Source organism: Sphaerodactylus townsendi, linkage group LG06 (assembly GCF_021028975.2).
Source record: "Sphaerodactylus townsendi isolate TG3544 linkage group LG06, MPM_Stown_v2.3, whole genome shotgun sequence".
Taxonomy (NCBI): Eukaryota; Metazoa; Chordata; class Lepidosauria; order Squamata; family Sphaerodactylidae; genus Sphaerodactylus; species Sphaerodactylus townsendi.
In genome coordinates this window covers 34,767,098-34,790,532 of record NC_059430.1, presented here as the reverse complement: position 1 = coordinate 34,790,532, position 23,435 = coordinate 34,767,098, and the positions used below count along the sequence as shown (strand labels likewise).

Genomic DNA, 23,435 nt, shown 5'->3' with positions numbered 1-23,435 from the left:
GGAACAAGAGAACAATTAGAAACCAACACCTTGGGAACAGCTGAGGCTGGTTTGAGTTGGGGAATTAAAGTACCATTGAAGGGCCCAGCAGACCAGGAACTGACTGACTGTGAAGGAAAGGCTTCAAGTAAAGACACCCTTGAAGAGCTTTCTTCCCATGCAAGTACAAATGTACCCAGTATTTGGAAGAGAGATTAAAATCCCACTGTACACCCCTGCTGAAAACTTCACCAACCTTGCTCTACTCTTCGTACTGACAAAAAAAAATCACAGGTGTTTCTTCTGAAAACTGGGAGCGAGGGAGACACGACCTGCTAGGTGTGTGGGAGGGTGTAAGAGGGAAACTGAAGCAATTCTTTATGAAATTTCATGGGGTTTACTTGCGTTTAAGTCTTTAACCTATTTGTATTTAATATAACCTGTCATGAAATGAGTAGCATAATAAATTGGAAGGATATGAAAAAGCCAACAGATTTGCCTATGCGGCATGCATAACAGCATCTTTGGCTGACATGCTGTTTTGTAATTTCCTCCCATGGTATTTGTGCAGATTTCAATACCTGCCTATCTTTCTTCATCAGAATTATCCCAAGAGAAGATACTAAGGGAGTAACAATCTTGCACCTGCCAAGGTTTAGAAAGAAAATGAAGGCATGTACACAGTGTGGTCCTTAAGTTATGGTAAAACTGGCAGGCAGTGCCCTCAAGCTGGCACGGGATCCTGCCTAGGGGGAGGAGAAGAGGCACATGAAGCATTAATGTGAAAATTATATGAAGGGCCAAAGAAAACAATACCCCCCCCCTTTTTTTTCAAAAAAGCTGCTTCAAAAAAGATGGCATCATTCAGGGTTTAATCTTTTTCATCAGTTGCATACTTTCTTGGGTTGCCAACTCCAGCTGGGAAAATTACTGGATATTTGGGGGCAGTGCTTGTTGAGAGTGGTGTTTTGGGTGGAGACGGGACTCAATGGGGTTGTGGTGCAGTACAGCCAATCCTTCAAAACTGCTATTTGTTCTAGGGTAAGTGATCTTTACATTCTGAAGATCCATTGTGATTCTGGAAGAATTCTAGGTGGATCCACTTAGAGGTTGCCAAATCTGGATTTTGCATTTAAATCAGGGTAGTTGGAATCTGCTCAAATCCCAGTTGCTAAATTTTTTGTGAAGCAAAAAGAAATGGTCCTCCAGAAAACTGGTGGCCATTTTCACACCTGTTCCACTATGCGGAAATTACACTGAAATTTACAAACAAGTCTTCAAGCATAACAACAAACCATAGTTTGTTATTACATGATTACGTGTGGGCTATTCTCAGGGTCACTTGTTCCCTTCTCCTTTCCCCTTAAACATCCTATGTTTTCATGGTAACATCTCAACCAATGTTTTATGCCATTTTGGTTGGGCCTAACAAAAAATATTACATGGCTCTTGATTTTTTATTTCTTCCCTGCCTTGAAATCCTTTTTTGGGGGGAGGAAAGGAAGCATGTGATTATTTGTGGTTCACATGTAACAACTAACTGTGGTTTTGCCTGTAATTACAATGTAAAAGGGAGGGGGGGAATGTATAATCTATCAGGCTTACTAACTTAATGATGATCCAAAATTTGCCATTATATCTTATCCATTATCTGTGCCTAGAAACAGGTTTCTTATAACATCATAGCAATGTTGAAGAATTATTTCAAAACAATTTTGTACAATACAGGTACATAGGAACACGGTAAAAAAAAATTTCTTTTTTAACACAATAACAATTAAAAATATTTACTGTGTTCCTATGTACCGGTATTGTGCAAAATTGTTTTGAAATAATTCTTCAACATTGTTATGATGTTATAAAATACCTTGTGATTTTTTAGTCTTCAGCCTGGTGGGTACAAATTTTCTCTTATCATTATTGTGGGTGTACCTTCCCTTTAATCTTTCGTATAAAAACAGGTTTCAGCATAATGAAATATTTTTAAAAAAATAATAGATGGTCCATCACCCCCTAAATCCTAAAGTGATATTAATTTGTGGTACAGAAACATCCAAAAAAAGCATTTAGGCCATTTTCCCCTGGAGCTACATGTTGATACCTTAAAGCAGCATGCCTGATGATGTATTTACATGAGACATCCGTGCCTCCATCATGTTGCTTTGTATTAGTTTGGCAAGTTTTCTTTAACTAGTCATGACCTTGCTAATTTACATGACTCACTTGCATCTTCCTTCACGTTCTTTGAGAGTCCTTGCTGGCATAATTTCACCTCTCCTTATTTGTGGGAAAATAAGCGAGAAATGTGCTGTTGTACTGTCATCCGAAGATGAAACGATCCACAGCAGAGGCCAGATGTCTAAGGGAAAAAATCCTTTGATTCCTTCCACCCCCACCCGTATGCAACAGATGAGGACAAATCCCTTTGTCCCCTGCATTCTGCTGTTTGTCAACATGAATCTAGCTTGAATTATAGTCTAACTCTGGGGAAAGGAAAGTCCCTGTGAGGCAAATCTGTCTCTCCCACAGCTTAATACAGGACTTGAAGTATATTGGGAAACATGAATTTTTCCATCCTGTTAACAGAGGAAGAAGTTACACAGATACCATGTGGACTCTGGCTACTTAAAAAAAATGACAGTCATCCATTCAAACTTTTAATGATTTAATTATTTTTGTTTTAAAATATGCCTGTTTCTGATGTTATTACACTAACCAGCGAGGAATGTGTAGAATTAATTTGCTCCCTTGGCTCTCACTAATGCTGATGGAAATTATGTGGCCTTTTTAGAAGTAAGTATTCCAAACTGCTATAAATTGGCTTGTTTGCTTCAATCTGTGGGCAAGCAATCCCTGGGTGGTCTGATAGTCTTAAATCTTTCCTTCAATTGACAGCAGAAATCACTTGTGCATTCTTTTCAAACTCTTATAAATGGATTTCCATGCCACTGTGCTTAAAAAAAAATGGGGGGAGTTGTTTTAAACAGTCTTGGGCCATGTCATTTATAGTTTTGCATTTCCCATCCTTTGTTTTTTGCCCCCTTCCAGTCTCTGCTTCTCAGCTGCCTTTGTTGATAACCCCTTAATCTCTTCAGTTGTGACACTATAATCCGCCTGCCTGTGAGAAGAATTGGAAAATAGAGTGAAAAAATTAGAAAAAAATACTTTCAAAATGCATTTATTTGGCATTTTTCAGATTTTAAAATATACATTATATATAAACATAAAATCTGCTTTGCACATTTGAGAGTGTCAACCATGCATGTTCCATTACATTTTTTATACCCAAACTGAAACTCCTTGCCATCTGCAGTAGGTAATCCACAGTCAAAACGGTTATTTTTTTCCTAATCTGTTGCCACAGTGAGAAGATTCTACTGACCTTCCCTCAATTCTCCGTCATTCCTCAGTGATGTTCTTTGAAACAGATGGCTTGTTTCCCACATTCCCCCACATGAAATCACAGACAGGATTACTATTCTCTTTCTGTTCAAATGTTGTGTGGAGTTTTGTGTAGAAATGCATTGTGTCCTTTAGAAAAAGTTTAGCTAAAATTTCATCAAGGGGGATGTTTTCCCTGATGCCTTCTTTCATCAGAAAAGGAAAGATGATGCAGTAAAGTCTAGGATGCTTTAAAGGCAAAATGGGTATTTTAAACAAATGTCACTCAAATATGTTGCCATACTTTCTTCTCCAGAAGTTCCTTCAGCAAGCAATTCCAATTATTGCTGTTATTATTACCATTCTCAAATGACTGAAATATTTTCCTCTCATGGCAGAAAGTTTTAACCATGCTAGACAGCAGGCTTCAGGGGGTAGGGCGGTTTATCAAATGGAATGAATGAATGAATGAATGAATGAATGAATGAATGAATGAATGAATGAATGAATGAATGAATGAATGAATGAATGAATAAGAGTTAAGTTTTTAATGACTTTCAGGCCGAAAACCACAGAGCTTGCAAATGTACGTTTTGTGTAATTAATGGCACAGGCTGTTTGTTTTTTCCTTCCTGTTCAAGGAAAAGAACAGAAAATTTTGAAATTGAAGTGAAAAATCAGCTTAAGGGGAACCTGTGTTTAGGTACCTGGCCTATCCAAGTGTGGACAATGGCTGAGTGAATGAGAGAATGGATAAGTGTGGGCTTAGGACCCAGCTCAGGAGAAGACTTGAGTCAACAGAAGTAGAGACTTCCAGAAGGAAAGTTAAGAACATAAGAACAAGCCTGCTGGATCAGACCAGAGTCCATCTAGTCCAGCACTCTGCTACTCGCAGTGGCCCACCAGGAGCTCACGTGTAGGATGTGAAAGCAATGGCCTTCTGCTGCTGTTGCTCCTGAGCACCTGGTCTGCTAAGGCATTTGCAGTCTCAGATCAAGATTCCCAGGTGACCTCTACCTGGTAATTGAAGGGGGCCATTGTCAACTCCCTACCAGGGATAAAGAGAAGGGAGGTAATGAATAAAGATGCATATCAACAAAGCTTTATAACTTCTGTTAGTCAGGATTATCCAACCAAGCCACATGACCTTAATTAGTGGGTGCCAAGGTAAACATGCCTAACAAGATTCCCCTGATGCGAAGACAAAGGCATATAAAAAGAATAATGGACTATAGCATTTAAATATGTCTAAGGTGGGGTGGAGGTCTGTGAGGCAACAACCCTCCTCTGAAGCCTTCTTCTGTCCAATCAGTGCTCAAGACCTGGCCAGCCATTTTATCTAGGGACACTTCCCTTGAAGCTCTCTCCTGATCAATTAGCGTCACCAGCCATTTGGGTGTCAGTGACTACCTGAGTGTAGTGCATGGTTGTTGCTAGGGCATATTCTGCAATTAATGGTGCCCTGTCTCTTCCCTGGTGCCTGCAGCTCCAAAATAATCCCTAAGTAAGTTGATAGGATCAACAGGTAGAGCTTGATCACCTTTCCCCTGTCTCCCAGCCCTCGTTAGATTTATTTCTCACACACACCACCGATACACAAATGCAGAATTCATATTTCCTAGACATTTGGTGCTTTGTTGCCAAGTGTAATTTGATAAGCTTGGATGTAACACCACATTCTTCCATAGAAGCTTTCACTCTCTAACTAGAAACCATTCTTCAGTTCATGAAATCTTTTTTAGGATTTTTGCTACCTTCTTCATAGTGCAGTCCTAAGCAATTATACCATTCTAAACTCATTGCTTTTGAAGGACTTAGAAAGGTGTAGCTCTAGCTAGAGTTACACTTCTAGTCCTTTTGGATTCTCTCCCTCCTCAGTTTTTCACCCTGTGTAAATGCATGTCATCAGCTCCTGGATGCTTAACAGTGTTTATCCTGACATGTTAATTTTAGGCTACCTCCATCTAAGTTAAAATTTATTAATATTCTCTACGTTTTTCCCCTGTTGCACTAATGAGGATGTTAAGTGAGAGAGGGCCTATCACTGATCCCACAAGACAATTCCTAACTACACTATATGCTTCGGTTTATCAGGACTCTTTTATTTAGCAGCCAACAGCCGGTTATCATCCTCCAAATGGGGTTCTTATCTGTGTCCACTGGTATTACTTTTTGAGCAAGCTCATTGAGACACAGTATTAAAAGCTTCCTTAAAAACAGACTCAGTTTTTGTACTTCGTCACCTTCATCCACTGATTTTTTTCTTAAGTTTTGTTTTTAGAAACATACAGAACAGCTTAAAGGGTGAGAGGGGGTGGGAATCAGCTATAATGAATATAAAGCATCCTGTTTCACGTGCAGATTTCTGTTGACTCTGTGCCCATTGCAGTGCCCATCATTAACAGATGTAACTAATCTTTTCCATTTGCCCCCATGAGAATTTTATGCTCTGGGAAAAACAAGTCCCTCAAAAACTCTTCCAAATCAGCTCCTAATGAGAAAGTCATGAACAGTATCACACTATACCTATATACACATATTCCAACATGATGCATAAGCACTTGGGAATAGACATTGTTACTTCTGAGATTCTTGAACCTCAAAAGTTCAGCTGCTAAGAAAAACAATCCAATATGTGGAGTTTTTACATTAGAAAACTGTTCATATTTTTGGACAGAATAGTTTTTGATTCTTTGTTTTCAGCAAAATGATGGGCTGATAATGCCTTATCGTTCCTATGCCCTTTTGTACAAAGTGCTTGTTTTAACCCTTGTCGTGCAGCACTGGTGCGTGAAGGTTCTTTTGTAACACATTTTCAGTGCAGCTTGCCTGTTCTTTCTACCGTTTGTTGATTCCAGGGGTCATTCTGCTACTTCTGGACAAATTACGCAAGATGAAATGGGAGCAGATGTGGAGACTCACAGCTGAAAGAGAGCTAATGAGCATGCTCTCCACTTCATTGGCTGACCAGGTAAGTGTGTAATTTCAAGGTAATGGCATAAAGATTGTTCCTGAGACACAACAGTTCCTTTTCATTCAAATACAAGTTTTGCTAAAAGATTTCCCATGAAAATGTTCATGTGAAAAAATCATTCCATGAAAGTGAATGGATAACATTTTAAAAATTTGCTATAAATATTAAATGCCTGCTTATATATGTGTTGGGGGTTGGTCTCTGTTCTTTGTCACCCATTTTTTTTAAATCCATTCTGGTGCTGATGTTCTGCCTTTTGCACTGCAATTGAATGGCTGTGCTCATTGCCCTCATCCTGATAGTCCTTTGCAACTAGTAGTAGTTGATACAAGGACCAGCATCATTCCTTTGAGAATTGCACACAGCACCAAACAGGGGTGTTGGTGGGTGGAGGGATAATGACAGTAGTCTGCAAATAGTGCTTATTGGGAACTGAAAGTTGTAAGTTAAGTATAAGCAATCGAGAGGGCATTTCTCCAGGCATGTGGGAATTTGGGAAGTGATGATGAAACAAATGGAATTTCTGAAAGTTCTCTGAAAACAATATGAGAATTGAAATATTTTGGCTAGGGCTTGTTTCTCACCAAGTTCCTATGTTTGATGGTGTGTGGTTCACTGTTATCTCTCCAAACATGCATAGCTGATGATTATGTGGCTCACCTCCAGGACATGAGACCTGTAGGAAATAAAGCATCAGCCAGGCCTGTCTCTTGCCTAGTGATGGCAGAGCAGATGCTTGGGGGACACCTGCTCAGACTCACTTTTAACACATCCCATTCACAGCCAGAGTTAAACTTTGCAAGAACGATTATGTACCGAGTCTTGAACAACCTGTGTTGACTGCATTGTCATTCTGAGAGCGAATGTTGATGTATTCAAATTATCTGTGCATTCTTAACAAGCCTATATTGTTGCTGCTACTGCACACATTTTTCTTTTTCTGATTTTTTCCCTATTTAGAGATGCAGGTAGTCTACTATCTTTGAAACAAAAGGCTCTAGGCTTCTAAGAAACGTGGAAATCCCATTTCCTTCTCTACTGGTTTTGTCATTCTCAGTTCAACAAACAGTCATTATGATTTCATCTGTTTCCAGATATTGCTATCAGCTCCCTCTCCTCCATCCTTGACCATCCAGTCTGAGCACCTTGCAGACACTAAGGATATTATCCTCACAGCACAGCTGGGAGTTAGAGAAGACTCATTACCCCCATTTTGCAGAAGGGGATACAGGGATGTGGAGCGATTAATGTCCTGATTCAAAAACCTATCACAGTCCATTTTAAAACTCCTGCCAAGTTTGGCCGCAATTTTGAAGCCATTTCCTCTAGAATGGTATGTTGGAAACCATTGAAACTGCTCCACAGTGAGTGTGCTGTCAGGATTACAAACTTAGAATGGCTTTAGGTAATAATGGGCAGAACAGATTACATTAAAACTACAAGTTCCAAATGCCCAGTGAACTGCTTTCTATTCTGTCCCTTCAATATTACACACTAGAATAAAAATTGTATTTATTATCTGGCACTTTTTGATGCATCAACCATCCTGGTTAAAGCATTAATAAATTTGGCTTCCATGATGCATGTAGATTTTCTCAACCACTACAAAAATAAGAGGTTAGTTCTTTTTCTTGTTCTCATAAAGCTAGTAACTAGCAGGAAAATATCTCTGCTTTCTTTTATTGGATGTGATAGTAAATCAGTAATGTCCACTACTTAACCAAAACCCACACAAATCTCTGGGGAGGAGAATACAGTCTCCATATGAACACGCTGTTTCCATTAATGAGCACAAAAATAAATGCGCTGTTACACATTAGAAAATTATGACCTTGAAAAGGCCATGTCCTTTGCCCTGAGGGTTACATCACACATTTTAGATTGTTTTTAACTCTGTTATTATCTCAATAAAAGCAATAAAACATTGTTGAGAAGAATTTACACATGTCCTTTGCTGAGCATGTGTAGCGTTGAGCAGTTGTGGCCAGTCACAGTTTTGAGCTGCATGGATTCAGTGATAGTCTTCACACCCTATACTGAGCATATTTTGTTGCTTTTCTGTGGACACGATATTACCTTTGTATCCTCATGCATGATGTAGTCTTGTTTCAAAGCTTGTGTTACTTCATGGATTCAGTTTAACTATAAAGTGTGAAAAGGGTCATCTGATAGTGAAGGTCATTCTGACTTGCAGGCAGGAGTAATAATTCTAGAGGGTACTTCCAGAAGCTATTAATGGCGGCCTAGAGACAGCAAAAACGCCGTCTCCAGGCCGCCATTCGCACAGGGGGCGCAGCTGCATTGCAGCTGCGCCGCCCTCGCACCGCCCGGCCGCCGCGAAGCCGGCGTTTCCCCAGAGCGCTTGGAAGCGCTCTTGTTGGGGAAACGCCGCCGTGAAGCCGCTGCCGAGCGAACGGCAGCGGCTTCACGACGCCTCCCCCACCCGGCACTTACCTTGTCCCCGGGCCTCTGGCGTGTCGCCGAGGCCTGGGGACATGCCCCCCTGCCCTGCGCCGCTGGAGCAGGCGCGCAGGGCCAGGGGGGCATGTCCCCAGGCCTCGGCGATGCGCCGGAGGCCCGGGGACATGCCGGGTTGGCCGGGCGCCGGCGCTCCGTGGCGCCGGCTGCCCGGCTGTTTCCAGGACCGTCCGTGCGAATGGTCCCAGCGTCGTCGAGTCAGCGCGCAATGCGCCGACCTAGCCGTTTCCGCCTTCATGTGGAAACGGCCTATGTTAATCTATTGTAGCAAAAAAAAAAGACAGAAGGCCAATGGCACCTTGAAGACTAATAACATTTATTCCAGAATGAACTATTGTGAATCAGAGCTCACTTCTTTAGGTGCAGTTTCAAGAAACTCATTTTCCTCCTATTTATCCTGAAATTTACAGAAGAAGTGATATAGGCAGAGACAGACAGATGTGACAGACATATTTGACTGACTTCTGATAGCCATGGAAATATATTACCATATAGTGTATTTCCAGGGTGATCCCGTGCTAGGAATCCATAAATAGCTTATCTGATCAGGTGCAGACTCTGTGCCCTCCTCATTTCTGTGACATTCTAGTCCACCATCCATTTCTCAGCACTGGCTGACATTCACACCAATGTTCGCTAGACTTCCTTCACACCTATATTAATGGTTTCCTCTGTCATGTCTGCCCACATGCTGCTGTATGACTCCCTCTGATCAGAGGAAGCACAGCTTGAGTAGCATAGTTTTACAACCTGAGAGTCAACTTTCATTTATTTGCGTTTCCTTTTCATTGTGTATTTGTTTCAAAGCTTTGTTCATTTTATAAGCAATTAAACTCAAAATACAATTCCAGCTGTAGGGTCTTTGTTTTCCATCTAGCTTTGGATGAATCTTTTCAGGGATGCTACCTGTCAACCAAATGATTACCCCTGCCAAACTTTAGAGTGATGGCAATTAAATGAAAATCTTGTGAAACACAAACAAAATTGTATGCTGTATCACCTTGAAAATGGTTAAGTATTTGAGGAGAGATATACCTGAGTCCAAGGAGATTCCTAGATGCTACATCAAGCAGAGGCAGATGTTTAGACCTCCAGAGGCCAGGCAGCATTTCTCGCTGGGCACAGGCTCAAGAAAGCCTGAAGGCAGTGTCACAGAGTCAGAAGTGGCTAGCAATTGGCATCCCTTGGGCACAGAATGCAGATGTTTTGTTTAAAATCTGTGGAAGCCAAGCCGTAGTACAAGTGAGGTGTTGGTTTTTTTGGTTGCACCACGCAAGAGGACAGGTAGCATTAGAGAAGGTACACAGAGGTAGGCATTGTGTTTGTGCCTACAAGAAAACAGGCAGAAAGGTATAGCTTGTAGAGACTGGCATTTGGCACTCCCAAGAGAACAGCAGGAGGGCAAAGAGACTGAACTCCATAGAGAGGGAAGCTCATTATTTGTGTGCACTAGGTCAGAGAGATAGATAGGCTTAATTAATTAACCACTGGACAATGGAGGTTGTCCAATGGAGGAAAAACACAGAAACTAACAGCATAATATCAGAAAATAGAGCAATGAAAATATTAGCCTAAGAGAAAACAAAATTAGCTCAGGCAAAGAGAGAACCTGATGGGGGCTACTGCTGCTTAAAACCAGGAAAGCATTCGCTAAACTGCTGATCCAACTTGTGGAAGAAAATACCTCTCAATACATTATTGTTCAGTTTCAAGATCTGCCTGACTGTGCTGATCAGAAAACTTCAGTATCAGCTTCATGATCTTTCCTGATTCTCTTTCATCCCTCTGACCTTTCTAAACCAAACAGCCATGGGCCAGAAATCTGAATGAAAGGAACTGCACGTGCTCAGTCATTGATATCACTCTCCATTTTTGTTACCTTGATGAGAATAATAAATGGCAGTTTAGGTTTGTTTTATTATTCATTTGGAACAAAGGCAAACCACTAGAAAGAACACAAGAGAGTGTTTCCTATCCATTCCCTAGATAATCACATCCATACTGACAGGCATGTTTTCATAATAGTGGCAAAGGAAAAAAGTATGCTTATTGTTTTATATTCAGAGTTTTCCTTGAATGCCAAATGGTGAGCTCTTTGAATCAACAGCATTTAGTTCAAACCCACCAGCTAGCTGCTGGAGAAGCAATACTTTTATTGAAGGTCAACTTCTATTACTGGTTTACAGTTCAGATGAACACTGGCCGCATCTCACGATTCTGTCCCTGATTTTGATGGGCTGAAAATGGTCCATGATATGTCTTTCTAAACAGTGACAATTCTCATTAAACCTTTTTTTGGGTAATTCTTTTTTTATTGTTGTTGTCTGCCAGGATATCTTCAATGCAGTCATCAAACAGAATCCCTTTCTAGTGTACCAGCTTCCTTGTTTCTGGAATGTGCAGTTGTCTGACCACACCCGTTCTGAACAGTGCTACCGAGATGTGTCTGATCTTAAGGTAAAGTTGAATAAAGTTGCAGACTAATTGTATTCGCCTTGCTTACGGTTAGAGAGCACATCATTGAATGTATTGTCAAAGGCTTTCACGGCCGGAATCACTAGGGTGTTGTGGGTTTTCTGGGTTGAATGGTCGTGTTCCAGAAATATTTTGTCCTGACGTTTTACCTGCATCTGTGGCTGGCAGATACTCTGAAGTTGCCAGCCACAGATGCAGGCAAAATGTCAGGAGAAAATACTACTGGAACACAGCCGTACAACCCAAAAAACCCACAACATCCACATAATTGAAGTTTTTATAATTCAGTTTAAGGGATGTAGCATTCAGCAATATTAAAAAATGGCATGTGTTATTCATGTATTATTTTGCTATAAGGGAAACAAAAAGGAAGGAAAAAATAATCTTCTGTCCTTGTCCATTTAGGACTACTGAATATATAGAGAATGCATCATATTGCCAAATATAATGAAAGCAGATGCTGCAATGTTCAGATTGTCCTCTCTACCCTCTTCATGTTCACGGCACAACAGAACAAAAACTTCTGCAGAAGCACCACTGATTTTTTTCCCCAAATATAAATGATTTACAGAAGTAGCTTTTCTTTTGACATCTGGGTCACATAAAAGCGGCTACCTTTATGTTTCATTATTATGCATTTGGCTTTATATTTGTTACAGAGGAGACACATAAGAGACTCTTCCCGGTTCCATGTGATTGGACCCCAAGGAGTTGAAAGAACCCCACAGCCACCCCAGTCTCCATTTAGTGACTCATCCCTTTCTTCTCAAGGTTGACAGTTGCAAACTGGGTAACCACCAACTCCATCCAGTGACTCTGAGGGTATCCCCTGTTAGAGAGAGTCATAGGCCTCCCTCCATGAGTTCCTTTAGTACACAGTGGGGAAGGGACAAACATGTTGCTGTTTGTATTATGAACTGATGGCATAACTAAACAGAGAGCACAAAATGTAGCAAATCATCAAGCAGAATAAATTCCAACTACAGCGTTTGTACCAGAAAGGTATGGATTTGTCACAGAAACTAGCTTTTAAACTATTGCTGAGGAAGATCACCACAAGCTGAATTTTTTCATGCTTAAATCACATTGTCTGTTGTCTTTGCAATTTTAAACTGGATTGATCATTGCCTTCTAGAGTAATCTCTCTTTGATCTGCTGAACTTGTAACTTGTAAAAACTTTAACCCATCAATACAACTGACACCTTCCATCGTGTGTCTGTGTGGCCCTTTGCGGGGAAACTATGTAGCTGACACATTTAGCACAGACTGGATTTTAAAGAAAAACCCATGGAAATTGGGCAGTCCCAATGACATTTAAAATAAATCACATGATGCAGCATATTTGACACATTCTGTATTTCATACTGAATGAGACTGGAGTGAAGAATAATGTAGCAGAAGCCTCTAGGGGGTGGAAGAGAAAAAGATGAATTGTATACGCTGGTGTTACAGGATTAAGAAGGATGGTGTGGGAAGAAGGAAACACGGGAAGATTTTAAATTCACAGCTAAGCTGGACTCAGGCCTTGGTATTCCTCACATCCGACGAAAGCACAGTATTCCCATCAAGCTGAAACAGCACCAATTTAATTCCATCTGGTCTCAAAGTCCCGGGGATTTGGGGATTTGTCATCATTACATGAAACATTATGTTTCAAACTTAGGGAGTCTTCATAGTTGGCTGCTTTTCAACTATGTAGGTATTGCTCTGCTGGTCTGCTCATAACCTCGGTGATAGAAGCAGTGGCTTGTTAGGCTGTGATATGGCCCCTGCGTGCAAACAGAGCTCTGCTTTGTCTTTAGTGAACTGGAAAGTGCCCTCATGCGCATGCAGGATTTCCATCTGCAGTAGCTGGCACATAACTCGGGTGCACAAACATTTGGTGCCCAGCATGTTCTATGAAGGTGAATGCACACAGTTCATGTAAATGGATAATTGTGATTCATTTGTGCCATTGTCACCTCTAATTTACTGCTTAATCTCATTCCACTGGTTTAACAAGGAGTGATGCATTTACATTCTGAAGGTTTTGGGGTCTGGTTTTGTGAAGTTGTTTTAAAATCAAGCAAAGCTACCCTGAGCCACTGGTTCAAAATGCTCTGTTAGAACAGAGGATTTTATATATATATATATATATATATATATGGTGACCATTTATTAGATTGCAACTAGTAGAGAAAAAACAAATTATTATAATTGCTAATAATCAGCAATCAACTGCCTAAGTAAAATTAGTTGAATTAAAATGCTTTCCTGCCCTAAAAAAAACCTGTCTGAAGATTTACATATTCTTTTACCAAATATTACCAGTAATTTATGTATTCCATCCTAGACATCAGTGGACTGATTCATATGTTGCCCTGTTAACAATCTGAACCTTAATAAAAGGCCAAGGGATAGAATGTCATGAAGACGAACCCTCCACCAATGGGGGTGACATTCTATCCCCTCTGTGCCACAGCTGCAGGAGTCCTCCCACCTTGCCCCCCTTTCCCAACAGCCAGCCCTAGCCCATGGATCAGCTGATCTGCAACCCACAGAAACCCTCCTACCTCCCGCCACCCCCAACAGGCAGACCTTCAGATCAGTTGATCTGCTGCTCACAGAAGCCCTCCCCACTCCCCAAGCATCCCCATTTCACCCTCCTCTCACCCCAAGCCTCATCTTTTCACCCTCCCCATCCCAATACTCACCTTCCACTTTCCACCCACCCCAAACCACACCATCCAATTTTCCCCACATCTCAAGCCACAACTTCCAACTTTCCCCCCAAACCCCACACCACTCCATTCCATCCTTGTCCACCTCAAGTCTCACCTTGCCGACCTCCCCAACCCCGCCACTCCTCTTCACCCTCTCCCTATTCTCACCTTCCCACCGACCCCAAGCCACACCTGTCCAACCTCTCACACCCCCATGTCACAGACCCAGAACCAGGTAGGTGGCAAGTGTTGCTCCAGGAGTGGGGAGGGCTACTACTGCCCCAGTAAAGCCCATTGCAGGGGGAGATTCTTCCTCTTCCACCCTTTGCTAGGGCTCATTGCATTTCCCCTACCCCAGGCTTTGCTGCTAGTCACATATGATCAAGTTTGATTCTGGTGGTATTGATCTCCAGAGTTCCCCTTGCAAGTCCTTGTGGATTCCCAACCATGCAACTGGGTCTGGATTGATAACCAGCACTGCAGAACAGGGCCATAGTTTTCCCAGGTAGAGGCTGCTAGGACTGGGAATGGTGGAAAAGTAGGTTGCCTGACTGGTGGGAATAAGCAAAAGAAGCAGGGAATGGAGAGAAATAATTGGGACTTTCATGAGGGGGAAATGAAATTCTTCCTGCAACTCCTTGTGGGTCCCCTGCAGTAGAGAATATATTATGCTTTCCTTACTCCAATTTAGAATCAAGGAACTGAGAACAGAAAATAATTTAGTACCATATTTATTCAAAAGGAATCTGACACTGAATTAAGAAAATAAAAATATTATACATACAAAAATTTATTGCTTGACACAGTTGTAATTTATAGGATGATACACACCTTTTATGGCATACCAGGGGAAAAAACTAGTCATGCATTTGAGTAAATACTGTAGTTATGTAGTATTTTTAATAAGTGTTCAGAGTACTTCATATACACTCTTTCAGTAGTTCTTTTAATTAGCCCTTTGAGTTACACAATTTATTATCTTCCTATTACAGATGCAAATTGAGACTCACAGTGCCATCTAAAAAGAGTTAGATCCTTCAAAGTCCAGTGAGGTCAATAGACTAAAAGGAAGTAACGCTGTTTAGGAATGCACTATGAGTTAGCGACTCACATAAGTCCACTAAGTGAGTTCATGGCAGCAGGAAGATCTGAGTTTATTCTCTTAACTGTGAAACTGTGCTGATCTCATGGATCCTCATTCCTGCAGGGCTTAGTGAGTTGGTAAGTATTCAGAAGTTTGCAGCAAAAGAAAAGAAAACGGAAGGAACAGATATGGAATTTTTGAGATGGAATTCACAGTATTTAAGCTAAAAGAATAATTCCAAAGAAAGCTCAGGAAATGTAAGGGCACTCCAAGAGAAGAGGAATTACTATCCTGTCAGCTTTCAAGTAAGCTGGTTGAAATTAATGATGACTAGCTGAGATTAGTCCGTATGTCCTGCAGACGGGCAGCCCCATCCAAACCCAGGGGTGACAGGACATGGCTCCAGTGCAGCATTGCGCCACTGCCTCCAATAGGGTTTTCCAGCAGTGCTGGGAGCTCATGTAAGCCCCGAAACTCTCCTGCTGCCAGAAAGCCCCATAGGGCATACAGGACATAGGCCACCAAAAGGGTGGCATAAGCCCGATAGCTGGTACGCCGCATTCCTGGCCCTAAACCCGTGGTGGCGAACCTTTGGCACTCCAGATGTTATGGACTACAATTCCCATCAGCCCCTGCCAGCATGGCCAATTGGCAGGGGCTGATGGGAATTGTAGTCCATAACATCTGGAGTGCCAAAGGTTCACCACCACGGCCCTAAACCCCAAGAGGGAGCCAACTAACATTGCGAGTGCCTCAACCCACCCAACCCGCAAGCTGGCATCTGAGCAGGAGGCCAGACCAGCCCTGCCGCAGCCTGGATTTCCAGGTTTTGTGACATTGGGGCTGTGATACGGGCAGCCACCAGCACATTTGCCCCCTCCGCCAGGTCAGTGCCCCGGGGAGGGCAAACATGCAGGCATGAGGCTGTGCAATTCCTTAGAGCTTTTTCTCCTCACACTTTGGATGAGGCTCTAAGAAACCTTTAAAATGGAAGCGATACATATGAAAGTTTGCTGTGTGTGAGTAAACGTTTGCATTTTTGACACTGTCCTTTTCCCACTCCATTAACAAATAACATCATCTCCCCCTTTGCAATTGTACTTGCCAGATGTACCTTTATGGAACTCCTAGCTCCATAGGAAACAGCTGATGTCCTTAGTTTTAGAATATCTCAATTTCATAGGGCTCTTGGAGATATAATTCTAAAGCTCCATAATGTTCCTTCTTTTTGAAACACTGATGCACAGTCTTGCTTATAATTCTAATTTGGCTTCCGTTTCATAGCCTGTCATAAATATAAATTATGAGCACAGTGCACTCTGCTTCACTATGAGAACATACAATTGTATTTTAATTTCCCCCCCCCCACAAAAAAAGGCTGAGTCTCCTCTGTGAATAGTAATGACTACTGAAGAACTAGAATAGCATCAGCTTCTATTTTAAAAGCCCCAGGTTGATCATAGATAGGTGTCCAAAAGAAACTTTATGTTTTTTTAAGTGCTTCAAATTCCTAAATTAATAAAAAAATTACATTTTCCTAGTTCTGGAGAGCCTGTCAAGAGGAATATAGTTGGTCCCATGCCACTAGAAAAGAGACTGTCATTCTGCTTATAGCCATATTTGGAGCCAGGGATTTTGAAAGCGATTGCCTAATGATTGTCCTTGAACAGTTTCCAGTTCCAGATGGCAATGGGGAGTCTGGCAAACGCAGCATCCCTCGTCTCTGCAGCTTTCCCCCAAGTACAATTTCCATTGGCTGCAGTTCGTATATGAATAATAGACTTGCATGGCAGGGTCAGTTACATGGGTTTTCCCAAATGATCATCATTCTCCCTCCCAGTTGGATGACCATCAGGTGGGGATGTTTTTTGAGGTTGGCCACAGCCAGCCACATGGTTGTGTGGTATTTATGTGAGAGTATTGTGCCACAGATAAACGACTTCCAGTCGGTAGCAGGTGTTATCAAGGCAGTCTGCATGTACCAGTCAAATTCCGCCTTGCAACACAAACAAAGGATCCCAATGCCAATAAACTGTGAGAGCTGCTTTCGCCCCTTGCAATTCCATGTCTCTCTGGGAAAATAGTTACCAAAGTCTACTGGAGGGGTGCTTTAATATATATTTTTCTGGAAGACTATGGGAAAGCAAGATAGGGAGGGCAGCTGTTATGTGTTTGGGGTAAATAGGTCCTGAAAGATACAATAACTCTTCCTTCTGAGTTACAAGGGCCACTTTTTGGCTCATGAATCACTGACAGTACCTGTGAATGATTTATAACCCACTCAAGCCTCATAGTTGTTTTTGTTAATTTGTTTTTGATTTGTATTGTATTTGTTGCTATTGTAAACTATTTTGGGTCCTGTTAGAAAGAAAAGCAGAATATAAATGCTTAAATAACCAAATCTTGCAGATTGGAACTTGCATGGAAAGAAATTCCCTCTACATAAGCACTGTTGTTGAGGAAGGTTTAGCTAGAACCTTTATGATAGATATCTCATTTTCAGCGTAGAGGGATTTTTTATGGAGGAACATTCAATCCCATGAATTCGTGGCTGCAGCCTGAAGTAGAATAACACAGCTTCAGATTGGCCACCTCAGAGGGAACTAGGCCTTAGTTGCTATAGCAACTCTATCAAATTCATAGCCCAAGTAAAGCCAAAGTTATTGCATTTTTTTATAGTTCAGAACAAATGAAGGTGATAGATGTAAGAGTTGTGCTGCCTATCAACCACCTCCGACAACTGCAAGATAGGATACAGGGGCAAGATTTAACTTGCAAATAGAACATGGGATTCAACCCACCAAAGTCATCCTGTGTGGGAATAATACCCACTCACACACACCTCTTTAAAAAAAAGCTGGCAAACCAAAAGTGCATATTCTGAGAAAAATCTGAAAACAAGATCTAGAAAGCCACCTTCTCAAATTAAGTAGCATGTGGATCCTTTAGGTAGTAACTGGTCTTTAAAGTAGTTAACATGAAAACCAGAAATACCAATTAGTCATGCTTTTAGTCTGTTTTACAAAACCAGTGGGGGTAGAGAGTGAAAGAACAACAAGGCCGGTTTTTCACAGTGAAATTGCACCAGTGTGAGCACGGGGAATATACCTGTGCATTCGAGGATTCCTCATGGCTACCAGAGCTGTAGCATGTCTGTCCCTCTTTTGCCCCGGCGGCACCCCGCGGTATTGCCGTGAATTTCAGAAATTGCTGGCAAGGTGGTACTTTTTAAATACCCCTGTGCAACTCCAGTGCGGTTAAAAAACCACAGGACCAGATCTGGGGCAGAACTTTTGTATTTTTCCTGCCTCACCATTCTGGCCCACCCAACACTTTCCTCGCTGAAAGTGTGAGCCGGAAATGAAGATGGCAAAGATGGGGGGGGGGGGGTTGTTTGCTTTGATCACATTAAGCAGAGGCTTGTGTGCAGCCCAAAGAGGAGGGAGGGGGGCACCCTCTGCTGAGCTGCAGTGGTAAAAATCCATCTGCTGGAGGAGGGGGGAGATTTATGGGCGGGGAGGGAGAGGAGACGAGGCGAGTGTGAAAGGAATCGCGACTTCCCAGCCATCTGCGTAAAAGGTCTCCCTTCTCCTCTCCTAAATGGAGTCTTTCACTGCAGCTATTGCGGAAGGGCTGCCCCCCACTCACACTCTTTCCTCCTGTCCTGCTTGGGAAAGGCAGATTGCTCTTCATTTTCTCTCCCCCCTTTCTAAATCCACAGTTTTTCCCTCTGTGAAAGTGAATGGGGTAGATTGACACCATTTGAGTGACACAACCAGGGGCCAATCAGAATGCAGGAAATGGGGCAAATGAAAAAAGCCCTGTGCCCATGAAGAAACAGCTGGAGTAGCCTAGGAGCAGAAGCGGGGATACGTGAAGGATCACAGACTGGGGCAAAATTGACCCGGTACGTGAGATCCCAGGTCCACCCAGGTGCAATTTTGCTGTGAAAAAACAGTCTTTGTGCATGCAGTGATAGCAGGAATGATTCTGGTGCTTTAGAACCATGCTGCATGGCAGCCCAGACCTGAGTAAAAGACTGTCAAGGTCTGAAAAGATATATACTCCAAATATTTATTTGGCTTCTTGTATAATAAGGAGATTATGAGTTTCTAGGCTCTCTCTAGGAAGTTGAATTGAAATTCTGTAGCCAGTACTGTTCATCTTGAAGCTGAAGCAAGTGGGTGGTAATATTGACTTCCACAAAATTAGGATTCAGTTAAGTATATTGGTTTCCTATAAGCTGCAGTCCTGCAGCCCATTCATTTTTAAATAAACATATTTTAGGGATTTTTTGCAGTTATCATTCCCAGCTCTCAGAACTTGGATTCAGTTCAAGAATGTGTGCAATGGGGCACTTATGCGTTTGTGCAGTGGGCACAGTTTGAGGAAGGATACCATTTTCCTGCTGACAGTCCAAGGTTACTTGGAATGCACAAGAATATATAGACCAGGATCCAAAGAATAATGCAGTTAGTCCTACAAATTTGAAAGGCAGAATCATTTCAATTGTTAATTTTTATACAATTTAGACCCAAATCTGAAAGACTATATTGGTTCTCTGACAGCTGCAGAGGAATACACTCTCTTGCATACTTAAAATTAAAAGATTCCAAGGCAGTCATTTTTTGCAGCTTCTTACAAAACAGACCTCAATCTACTGTGAGGTTCCAAGGATGGATATAAGATGAACAGAGTTAACTCTGGCATCATGCAAACAGTCATTTAGGTAGCATCATTCTTTGTACCTAGCTGGCTTTTATACACACTTTGGCCAACCAAGACCTAGCACATGGGTAGCCCAATCCACCGGGGGGGGGGGGGTGTATGTGGAATGGACTGTAGGAATGGTGTAAGCCTACACCAATGCATTTGCTCACCCCACCAGCATAAGTGGCATGAAAGTGGAGCTCTGCAGCACCCAAGCCACACAAGACTTCCGCCCCGAAAGCTGCAGTGGCATATCTAGGGGGGGACAGAAAGGGCTGATACCCCAGGTACCACTTGCTAATGTCATTTGGCTGCCCCCCCCCCATTTTTAAAGGTACTCCCCTACCACCACTGCCTCCTCCTGCAAGCCCATCTGGTTGGCTGTTGAGCTCCCACTTGGCTGGGGCCCTTCTGCAGTTGCAACTCCTATGGCTGGAAGAGCAAGCAAGAAAGCAGCCGAGACACACATAATCAGCCCACCAGGCTGGTGGACCCACACCCATCCCAAAGTTTCATTGTTGGGCAACTATGCAACAACTCCTTTTGCCTCAGCTTTGCACACAGCCTGTGCAACTTGATTTGCTCCAGAGTGGTCTTGCCTTGTGATCCCCCCCCCCACACACACACACCTATTGCACTCATTTTGTCCCTGCTTGGGAAATGGAGGAGGTGCAGTTTCACTGCTGCTGGGGGGGGGGGGGCAGTTGGCAGCACAATGTCACTGCTTGCCCCAGGTTCCATTTTTTATAGATAAGTGCCAGCCCAAACATAGATTCCAGCACAGCTGGGGGTGGGCAAGGGGCATTCCCCAGGATGGAGCTGACCTTAGTCACCTTCCACAGACATGTGGCCCAGGAACACCCTAAGCACAATGACTTATACCACAAGAATGCATGTGTATTATTATTATTATTTATTACTGCCCTCCCCCTAAAGGGAGGTCATTATTTGTCACTGTTTGCTATGGAGCGTTCCAGGGCTTTTGTCATTATTTGCTATGGAGCGTTCCAGGGTTTTTGCCCTGCTGCTTGCTAAGCCACCCAGAGCTCCATTGGAGGCAGTGCTGTCTCCACCCACCACGGAGCACACACACATGCATCTGGATTGCTCTATTAAAGTCCCTGACTGTTAGACTGTCTGCAGTCCTTTTGCAGGATTGAATCCCAGTACAGAGGACCGGTGAATTGTTCATTATTTTTGTTATTATTAAAGATTGGGTTTAGCAACAGGTTAGTAATAGCAAATGGTATAATACAGAATTGAAGTTTTGCAATCATCCGGGATGTTTTTAAGACATTTCAACAGAAAATGATGCTCAGTTTAAACGTCTATAACCTGAAATGGTAGCAATTTTCTCTCTTTTTCCCTCATCTCCAGAAAAAAGTGTGATTTTTATTTTTAGGTGATCAATAATTCCCATGCTGATACATTTTGGCAAAATCATTTCCTTATGTCCTTCTGAAGTTGCTTAGAAGTAACTTAAGTGTTTGGTTTTTTTTTTGCTTTATAGCTTACAATAACTTATTTTTCTGCTTCCACTGAGGGACAGGGAAAATGCAGCTTCATTTTAGTGACGCTTTAGCATACTCTGGTCTTTAAGGGTTTGTTCAGTGAACCAAAAAAAAAAAGTGACACTATTTCTCCAGGGGTGAATCTCATTGAATGATCTGAATGTAGCTCAGATTGGCAACAAGTACTTTCCATGTTCTTTTATTGCATGAGTCTCTCCTTTCACAACACAGAGACCTGGTATTTCAGAGCTAAAACTAGACGCTTCACTTTAACAGCAGAAGGCAGCAACCAGCACTGGTTTTCCATCTCTGCCTGAGAAAGAGGAAGACATTTTCCTGTTAATATTAAAAAGTGCCAGGAAGAAATTATAATATGATACAGCGCTGTAGCCCCTGCTCACTCAGCACTTGGCAATTTGGGGGAGAGAAATTATTTGCTGCCCGGAGTTCTCCCACCTCTGTTCATAATTTCTTTAATGGATGTGCATCTCTTCCAGAAGCCACCGTTTGGAAGACTTCCCATCGAAATCCTCTTTCTTATCTTTCTACAGGGTGCAGACATGCAGATCTTTTTTGAATTCACAGGAATGAATTCTTACAATGTAGAACCCGCTTTCAATGCCTAGAATGCAATTTCCTTTAAATGAACGTGTCTGTCACTCTCCTCCTTGCAGTCTTTCTCAGGGGCTGTAATTCTCACCTTGTTATCACCCCTATTTATGTAGCTGAAGAGCATGTTAATTTGGAGGGAGGGAAGGTGGTCATACAACAGCTTTATCAATGGACTACCCTGCAATGAAGAAAAAAGCTGAGACAGCTGAAGCTATCTCAGCTTTTTTCTTCATTGCAGGGTAGTCCATTGATACAGTTGTTGTGTGATCAGCCCCCCCCACCCAAAATTAACACCACCCATTCTTCCAGATGTTCCTATTGCCAGTGCCATTAAAGCTGTATAGGTAGCTGTGAGCAGTTGCAGTGGGAAAGCTTGCAAATGGACAGGAAAAGGGCACACAGATAAGTGGAGGGTCATGAGGAAGAAGGGCAGAGGAGGTCAGAGAAAAGTGGCACTGGGAACTCTCCCCCCCATCAAAACCTGCAACAGCTGTTGATGCCAACAAGCCGAGCACAATTTAGTGCAGGGTCTCAGATTACACAGAACTCCTTGGTACGAAAAGCAGGGAGAGGAGGCAGACCCTCTCTTGTGTAATTGTTTGATAGGGACATCTGACTCTGAACCATTTTTTCCAGCTCATTTTGACAAAAAGATGTCATTTAGGAGAAGGTTCCTAAATGGTCCCTTCCCAGTTAAATCCGCCTTAGCTTTCCAGTACTAAGAAGACAGGAAATATTGTAAAAGCAGGGGGAAGGAAGGATAAGATGGCAGGCACGTGATTGGCTTTTGGTGACTGGATTTTATGTTCCATTTTTGTTTTCTCTGCTAGGTGATCCATTGGAACTCACCCAAAAAGCTGAGAGTGAAGAACAAGCATGTTGAATTTTTCCGCAACCTCTACCTGACATTCCTAGAATATGATGGGAACTTGTTGAGGCGGGAACTCTTCGGCTGCCCCAGTGAGGCTGATGTCAACAGTGAAAATGTAAGTTTGGAAGGACATGGCTTACAGTTAGAACTATGGTTTGATGCATCCTTCTCCATCTTTGCAGTCTTTCGAAATGAACAGGTTTGTCTTTTTTGGGGGGGCGGAGTCCTGGGCTACAGCTGAAGGTTAAGGGTTTCTCTGTGGCCCGTAGCACCTTTAATCAGCCATGACCATTCCATGAAATCTGTGATTTGACCACAGGGATCCTTGTTCTGTTTAGATCCAAGTTAGACTATTATAATATATGTTATGTGGGGCAGCCCTTGAAAACTGTTCAGAAATTTCAATCGGCCCAAAATTCAGCTGGATTCAGGGATCTTGTCCCCTGTACTGAAAGGTAATTTATGTTTTTAAAAAAATATGTTTTATTGACTTTGGGAGTTCCCTTGAACAGGTAATGTGTGTGTGTGTGTGTGTGTGTGTGTGTGTGTGTGTGTGTGTGTGTGTGTGTGTGTGTGTGTGTGTGTATTTTTTTTGACTAAGTAAATTACAAATAACTATATCTGTACTAAGAGTCGTCAGTGTTATGTAAGAGAAGG

The 23,435-nt window shown here is 42.3% G+C and overlaps 1 protein-coding gene across 1 annotated transcript in view; it reads left to right on the top strand.

Moving 5' to 3' along the window:
* Positions 1-23,435, top strand: part of LARGE1 (LARGE xylosyl- and glucuronyltransferase 1) — a 405,097-nt gene that overhangs the window by 324,884 nt on the left and 56,778 nt on the right. Inside the window, 3 exon segments of the mRNA XM_048499683.1 lie at positions 6,219-6,331; positions 11,144-11,269; positions 22,738-22,893. Coding sequence (XP_048355640.1) covers positions 6,219-6,331; positions 11,144-11,269; positions 22,738-22,893 — 395 coding nt within the window.